The sequence below is a fragment of the Nematolebias whitei genome, chromosome 7, assembly GCF_014905685.2.
Source record: "Nematolebias whitei isolate Nwh7 chromosome 7, NemWhi1, whole genome shotgun sequence".
NCBI classification, from domain to species: domain Eukaryota; kingdom Metazoa; phylum Chordata; class Actinopteri; order Cyprinodontiformes; family Rivulidae; genus Nematolebias; species Nematolebias whitei.
In genome coordinates, this window is record NC_056504.1 from 9958783 (window position 1) to 9967587 (window position 8805).

Sequence of the window (8805 nt, forward strand, 5' to 3'; positions counted from 1 at the left end):
GACATGTAGACATGCACCACAAGGTTCAAACCAGTAAATACAAAAAAGAAAGAGAGAGAGAAAATGGAAACTTTGTTCCAGCACCTGGTAGGTTTTTACTAATGTCTAAATCTTACATATCAGTACGGTTTCGTTTGCTTACGTGTAAATGTTGAAATGATGATCAATATGAGAAACTTGTTTTAAAATGTGAGTTTTAACCCCAGTGGTATAATTTGATCTGTAACAACTTTTTTCGTTATCTTATAAAACTATGGATGTAGATTCTATATTAAGATGCATAATATATTTAATAACAAAGAAACTTAACACGTTTTCATGAAGGCTGGTTATTTGAGCTAGCCATTGCTGTTTTACAGTAAGTTATTCAAACTGCAGTTTTAGCTGAGTCACTGCACTTTGCTGGTTAGTTTCCAAACTCTCATTCAAAACATTTAGAGCTCATAAATCAAAGAAAATGATTTTAATTTTACATTCCTTTAAATAAATTTAATGAGTGTTTTGAATAAATTGATCTTAATCCATCTGAACTAGTATTTGTTACTCATATTGTGTATAACAACAGATTGATGCTGTTTATATCTGTTGAAAATGCAGTTTTCTTTAATCGGGGCCTGTAGTTTCTTCGTAACTGCAACATTTCTTTTGCAACTCATTTACAACTTGGAAAGTCCACAAACAGTTGTGTGTACAAACAATATACAGACCAACAAAGTTCATGCTCAATCATCCAGGTATCAAATCCAATAATTCTCAGTCAGGTCATCTAGACAGTTGGACAAACTATCAGATTTGGTACCTGGATGATTGAGCATGAACTTTGTTGCCTTGAACCACTTTGGCTGTGGCTGCCTGCCTTGGAGGAGTCGACGGGGGACAGGACGGCCCCCAGAAACCATCTTAGCTCCAGCAAACTGGTTGGTCCACTGAAGAAGTTTACTGCTTGGTGGGGAAACAGTTTACTGGAACTCCTCAAACTGGTGAAGCCCTCCGGATGAGCGAAACGTCTCTATATAAAAAAGAAATTGTCCACATGACCTGACTGAGAATTATTGGATTATACATTTTATTTAGAACTGGGCTGTGAATGAGCAGGAAAAATGGTCTCATCTACCCAAATATCCTGTGTCAGTGAGTATCACATATGAAACAACCAGAAGGGGATGCTGTCCCCCTTATCTCCAGTCCAGTTTGTGGAAGGATTTAAGTATCTGAGTGTCTTGTTTACAAGTGTTGGTGGGATGAACTAACAGATCAAATCCTAGTCCCTGGAGGTAAGGCTGTTATGCCAGTCAGTCATGGTGAAGAAGGATCTGGCTTGAACGACAACACTCTCTATTTGTTACCATACATTGATTATTGACATACATTCATTATTCATACATGTGTTGCACTGGATTATAAGGCGCATTAAGCAAAACAAAACAGTCTGATGAGTCAAACTTTATTAAACTCGTTCACAATAACCACATAAAATCGGTTCGAGGTCAGTAAGCACAACCAAAGTTAATACATAAGGTGCATCTGATTATAAGGCTCACTTTCAATTTTTGAGAAAATTAAAGGATTTGAAGTGCGCCTTATAGTCCGAAAAATATGGTAGTCCATCTAAGATCCAACCGTCCAGCCATGAGGTATGGACCATAACCATAAAAAACAAGATCTTGGATACAAGCAGCTGCCATGAACCACCTCCTCTGTAGAGCTCAGCCTCAGATATACTTCAGGGAGAAGCTCCTTCATCAGGAGAGAGCTTGAAATAGAGACACTGCTCCCCACGTTGAAAGGATCAGGTGAGTTGGTTCAGGCATCTGGTTAGGATGTCCCCTGAGCACCTCCCTCTGGGGGTTTTCTGGGCACCTCGCACCAGGAGAAGACCCTGGAGCTAAAAATTAACAGCAATATTTTGGTTTATTTAGTCTTTCAGAAGAAAAAACATGTTTTTTTTCAAAGTCATATTTTCACTATGTTATTCATACATTTATAAATGTCATAGTTCTAAACTAAATATTTAATTTACAACTAAATATTTAGTTTACAAACTAAATGTTTAAGTCAAAGCTAAATGTTTAATTTACAAACTAAATATTTAACTTGCAAGTTAACTAAATATTTAGGTGGAAATTAATTATTCAATTTCAAAGCTAAATATTTATTTTCAAAACTAAACATTTAATTTCCAAACTAAATATTTAATATTTACCTCTGACCTCGATTTTTATTTTCATTTAATTTCCAAAATATATTTAATTAGCTAACTAAATATTTAGCTTGGACCTAAATATTTAACTTGCAAGTTAAATGGTTAGGTCCAAGCTAAACATTTAGTGAACAAATTAAATACGTAGTTTAAGAATTAAATGTTTAGCTTAGAAATTAAATGTTTAGTTTTGAAAATAAATATTTAGCTTGGTAATTAAAAATGTACACCTAAATAGTTAGTTCAACTAAATATTTAACTTGCAAGTTAAATATTTAGTTTGTAAATTAAACCTTTAGCGCGGACATAAACATTTAGTTTGTAAATTAAATATTTAGCATGGAGCTAACTTTTTACCTTGCTAACTAAATATTTAACTTGCAAGTTAAGTATTTAGATAGTAAATTAAATATTTAGTTTGGAACTATATTTATAATTGTATGAATAACATGGTGGAAATCTGACTTTGAAAAAATATATTTTTTTTCTTATGAAAGGCTAAATAAACCAAAACACTGCTGATCATTTTTGACTGTGTAACTTTACAAACGGCACCCCATACATCCTTGCAACATTGATGCTATTTAAATTTGATTTTAATTCTTTCTGTTTCTGTTCGGTCTGCACCTCAGACTCGAGGCAACGCTCTGCTCCTCGTCGTGGTTTTGGGAATCGGAGGAAGCTTTCATCCTGGTTACCATATCACAGGACTGAGCTCTCCTTCACCAGTGAGACAAATCGTCAGCCACGTTCTCCTCATTATGTTTTCTTTGTGATGGGACATAAAACTGTTGCTTGAACCCATCTGTGCAGTACATTCAACACTTCATCAACAGTAGCTGGTGTGACAGATACGACAAGCCTCCATCTCCACAAACCGTCACCATGATATGGTCCCTCATTGTCTCCATGTACGCTGTCGGTGCGTTCCTTGGTGTCGTCAGCGTTAACTTCTTCGCCCGGAGGCTTGGCAGGTGAGCGTTAGGCGTCGGTGTCGACCTGACACAGACAACTCCAGCACATTTGGTAGCCGTCATGAAGTTTAGAAATAACTTGAAGCGTTTGTTCTTTCTCCAGAAAAAGAGCGATGATCTGCAACAGCTTCATCTCCATCGTCGGTGCAGGGATCATGCTTACAAGCAAACAAGCCAAATCGTTTGAAATGATCATTGTTGCAAGGATCCTGTTTGGTTACTCCTCAGGTAAGCTGCCATGTCCTGCACGGGCTGTGCAAAGACTTTTTTTTTTATAACTGTGGATAAAGAGAAGATATCTTGTCTCTTCTGCTGCAGGTATGGGGCAGAACATCCACTTGATGTATCTGGTGGAGATGTCACCCAGAAAGATTAGAGGACCAGTGACTATGACTTTTGCCACTTTTGTTTCGTTTGGGAAACTCTCTGGTCAGATTTTTGGATTGAGGTGAGCATCAGTCTGTCAAACAGCAGATTGTTGGAGTGTGTAAAGATCAATGTACCACAGCGAGACTACTGAACAATGAACCTCAAGATCTTGTTTTCCAGTGAGATACTGGGTCGCCAGGACCTGTGGCACGTCGTCCTCTGTGTTCCTGCGTTCTTCTCAGCGGTTCAGATCGTCGCGCTCCCTTTTTTTCCTGATGCTCCAAGATATTTATTCATAGAGAAAGGAGATGATAAGGCATGCAAGAAGGGTTAGTGTTCATTCAACCCTTATTTATACAAGCTAATCCCACTGAGCCTCGTTTACTAGACAAACCTGACCTGAGCATCCATCCAGTTCATAGCAGCAACTGCTTTTGTTTTGTGTATTTAATGTTTCCCCCCCTCCCTCCAGCCCTCCAGAGCCTGTGGGGCAGAGGTGAGTACAAACAGGAAATGGACGAGATGTTGAGCGAGCAGCAAGTTCTTGAAGCGGCTCCACCAAAGAGCCCCCTGCAGCTGCTGAGGGACAGGACCGTCCGCTGGCAGCTCATCACCGTCTACACCGTCTGCATGTGCAACCAGCTGTCAGGCATGAACACGGTAAGGTCGGACCTAAGCTCAGACGTCTAGACGGTCTGAAATACTTTCTGTGTTTAAATACTATCGTTCTGGATTGTATCACGTTTTGTTTTATCATATCGTATTATATTGTAATGTGGGCGTATCGTCTTGTATTGTATGGTGAAATAACATTTCACACAACAGTGTTACCATGACCAAACTTTTCTTTAGCGTGAAGAGGAATAGGTTTTTTTTTTTTTTGCTTGTCCCAGGCAGCACATTACGGTATGACCGATCCTGGTGAGAGGAGGGAGCAGTTTTATCCACGACTAGGAGCACTGATGGAGCCAGGGGGTGGCCAATGGTGGCCTTGGCCACCATAGATTATTCTTTGGACACACCAAGGGCCACCTCGATCATTTGAGGAAGCCATACTTTTAAGCAATATAAAAACTAGAAAGCATAGTTTTCTTAAATAGTTGGGCTAATTGGTTTACATATATTTATTTCTGGCGGTGGCCATCTTGGATTTAAATTGACAACCCATTTTTTGGTAGGGACTTTTTGAACACCTAGATACAGCCACACACTAATATGGAAAACAGCATGTTCCATATTTTTCAACTTATCCAGCTCACAAGATTTATGTATATACATATATGGTGGCAGCCATTTTAGATTTTGGTGTGGCAACCCAATTTCTTAGGCCTAAATGTAGTCACACACCAAAATGGATGTCGGTACCACTTGTTTTTTTTTTCCAGACATGATCACAAAATGGACAGACACTTATGGCAGCAGTCAACTTGTATTTTGACTTGACAGCTCATTTCCAATTCCCCCTTTTTTTTCTGCGACGAGGGACAAAAACAACGATCTGTGTAAAGTTGAGTTTATGCTTCTGTTCAGGTGAAACTTCTACACTTCTCCCTCTTCACAACGCTCAGTTTAACTCGTTGATAAATGAGAACTGGTGAAGGACGTTTTGATGTCGGTGCTTATGAGCTGGTGCAGTTGGTGCACCACATGTTTACTTGGTGGTGTGGAGCAGAGGAATTTACTGAACATCAAAAAGTGACGGGTGCAGAGGATTAATGATCAATTAGCATCGTTACAGGATAAACTGGCGTAAAAAATGGATTTTTTTTTTTAGGTGAATCTTAAAATGATCATCTTGTACCTTCCTCCTCCTCAGATTGGCACCTTCTCTTTCGACATCTTCCTGAAGACGGGCATCCCACAAGACAAGATCCGTTACGTCTCTCTTGGTCTTGGAGTTGCTGAAATCCTCACCTCCATCTCCTGTGTGAGTAAATCCTTCAGTCTGCTCCTTCATGTCATGGCTCGTACATTCTCATTAGCATTTTACACATGGCAGTTGTGCGGCACCATCAGAAAACAAAACACAACTAAAGTTTACAAAAGCAAGCCAGAGTGTTGTATTTCAGCATGACTACATGTTTTAAATTATAGCTAATGCTCGTAATCATTTTTTTAGTTCACAAATATTTTCTACTCTTTCCTTTCTGTTAGGGTCTTGTGGTTGAGCGCACAGGGAGGCGGCCGCTGTTCTGGGGAGGCTACGGTGTCATGTCTGCATCCTGGCTGTTGGTCACCATCACTCTCAACCTGAAGGTAGACAGGAAAACAAAGATAAATCTTTTAAAGATATCGTTTATCTTTAAAAAATAAAGAAAAATTCACACAGAAAGAGCGCTCACTTTACAAACAAACGTACAGTTTGCAAAGTGTTGGTAATTGTTCAGCTCTGACTCAAAAGTAAAGATTTTTTATGAGGGAGGTGGTTTTTTTTTATGTCACATTTTTGGACAGCTGCATTATGGTTGTGGTTTTTTGACACTGATTCTATTCTTATACATGGAATATATAAATACACAATATGAAACATATTATTAAAGTACAGCACATATATTTTGTTGGTCTAAAAAGTACACGTTTTTTCAATAAACTCATGAAACATCCGTTAATTGTACAACCACGTATCTGAAGAAGTTGGTACATTGTGTGAAATAAATAAATAAAATAAAAAAAATAGAATGCATTAAATTTCAATTGTCATAATCCAGTAGTTTATTGTTAATCGAACATAAACGTATCAAATGTTTAAACAAAGGCATTGAACAGTTTTGGAAAGAAATAAGATCATTTTGAATTTTATAGAGGCAGCACGGTGGATCAGTTGGTAGAGCTGCTGCCTCTCAGCGAGCAGGTCCCCGGTTCAAATCCCAACTGGGGGTCTTTCTGTGTGGAGTTTGCATGTTCTCTCCGTGCATGCGTGGGTTTTCTCCGGGTACTCCAGTTTCCTCCCACAGACCAAAAACATGCATGTTAGGCTAATTGGTAACTCTAAATTGTCTCTAGGTGAGTGACAGAGTGAATGGTTGTTTGTCTCTATGTGTCTCTGTGATGGACTGAAGACCTGTCCAGGGTGTCCCCCACCTCTCGCACAACGATAGCTGGACATGGGCACCAGTGACTCCAGCGACCAGAAAAGCAAGAAGCGGGTAAAGATAATGAATGGATGGATTTTATAGCAGCAACACATAAAAAAAGTTGGAACTGTAAGTGGGACCAATAAGAAACCCCATTGAAGCATTTTTCAACTAAGTTAACTGATGACAGCTAAGATGACTGGGTCCTATGATGTCGTTTTAAAATGTCTGAATCAAGAGTCACAGCAGTCTGTGAAAAGCATCTAAAAATGTTGGAACAAATTTAAAGTAATGCTCTTCAGTTTAAAATTGGAAAGACTGTGAATGTCCTATCTACAGTTCATGATGTCAACCAAACGTTTTCACAATCTGGAGAAATCTCCGAGCTCAAAGGTCAAGACTGAAAGGGAATATCTGATGCTCATGATCTTCGGGCCCTCAGGGGCCACTGCATTAAAATAGATCTGATTCTGTTTTTACATCCCTGCAGGGACTCTGGAACACTTCCACTAATCCTTGTCTGTAAACACGAATCGCTAGGAGCCGTACGTGAACTCCACCCAGAACTACTGTCTTCTCTGAGCCAAAGCTCATTTATAATGGACTGAGACAAATCTGAGTCTGTGCTCAGACAAACTGAAATATAAAATGTGTTTTAAAAACCACAAATTCAACACTCTCCACTGGAGAAGTGAAACCATCCAGCCTGTCATCAGCCCACAGTTCAAACTCCCGCCTCGCTGATGGCATGGGGGTACATTGGTGCCTCTGGTGTGGGTAACTTACACATTTAGAAAAGCACCATCAATGCAGAAAAGTAGATAAAGATTTTAGAACAAGGTCTTCTGCATCCAGACGGTCTTTTTCAGGGAAGGTATTGCAGATTTCAGCAAGACAATGTTAAACCTTGGGACCTGGGACCTTGAGCACACTTCCATTCCACCTCATGTAACAACATGTGTTGTGAATGACAACAAAGAACCTTGAACTTGAACTTAAACCTCACACTGCATCCATTACAACTGATGGTGTCATAACAGAAGAGTGTGGGTGCTGAACTGAGCTGACTTCAGTTCTGACCACTCCCCAATTAAAACCTTTGGAGCGTCATGAATCAGAATCAGCAGAGACCCAGGACTGCTGAACAGCTAGAATCCTCCATCAGACAGTTCCTTAGCTTTGATATTTGATGCATTTACAGTGATTCATTGCAAATGAAATATGGATTTATGAGATTAGGAAACCATTGCATTCTGTTTTTATTTATATTTTACTTAACATCTCAACAGTTTGGGGACTGAGATTGGACCTTTACTGTTTAATCAGTCAAAATACAACCAGCTAACTTGAACTGTAAATTGTCTTTCATGCAGGATTTAGGCTCCTGGGTTTCATATATTACTGCCATGTTGATCATCTTCTTCATCATCGTGTTTCGTGGGGGGCCTGGTATGTACTTTACATATACTTTTTGTTGTTAAAAACAGTACACGACACAGTAAAATGATCAGACAACGTATATTTCGAGTCCCTTCTTGGTCTTTCAGGAGCGGTTACGGCTACGCTCAGCAGCGAGCTCTTCGTCCAGTCTGATCGTCTGGCAGCGTTTGTCCTCATGGGGCTGCAGCTTTGGATCACGTTCGCAGTGCTGGGACTGATCTTTCCATTCCTCATTGTGCGTAAAATCAGCCTGTAAATAAGCTACATGTTTTATGTGCTCAACAAACGAGTGACAGGCAGTCAGCGTTTACACTTTCTAATCTAACTTCTTCCCTCAGAATGCTCTGGATGCTTACTGCTTCCTGCTGTTCAGCGGTGTGTGCCTGCTGGGCAGCCTTTATACCTTCTTCATTCTGCCTGAAACTAAGGGCAAGACCCTGCTGGAGATCTCCAAGGAGTTTAGAGCCATCACTGTCTGTGGGAGATCCTTCTCAGAGGGAAAAAAAATGGAGACCAGGTTGTGAAGCAGTGCTCCCACAGCAGGACAAATTTTAAATGATAGATAATACACTCCAAATGGAGACTTTCTTTCAGCTTGAATTTCAAGTAATGATTTTTTTTTTTTATAGCATTTCACATAGTTTGGTTAGAATTAAACTTTATTTCTCAGAACTACATGCATGGTTGAGTTCATAACCTTTCCACACACACGCGCACACACACACACACATGCACGCACGCACACACA

The 8805-nt window shown here is 39.6% G+C and overlaps 1 protein-coding gene across 1 annotated transcript; it reads left to right on the forward strand.

Annotated features, from left to right (window-relative positions):
* The first annotated feature begins 60 nt into the window (after positions 1-60).
* On the forward strand, positions 61-8581 carry slc2a9l1 (solute carrier family 2 member 9, like 1). Its single transcript, XM_037679244.1, has 12 exons — positions 61-87; positions 2833-2928; positions 3014-3174; positions 3278-3402; positions 3493-3622; positions 3724-3872; positions 4016-4203; positions 5360-5470; positions 5698-5799; positions 7991-8066; positions 8165-8292; positions 8396-8581. The coding sequence occupies exons 1-12, from the start codon at positions 64-66 to the stop codon at positions 8579-8581; spliced, it is 1476 nt and encodes a 491-aa protein (XP_037535172.1). The 5' UTR covers positions 61-63.
* Positions 8582-8805: the final 224 nt, after the last annotated feature.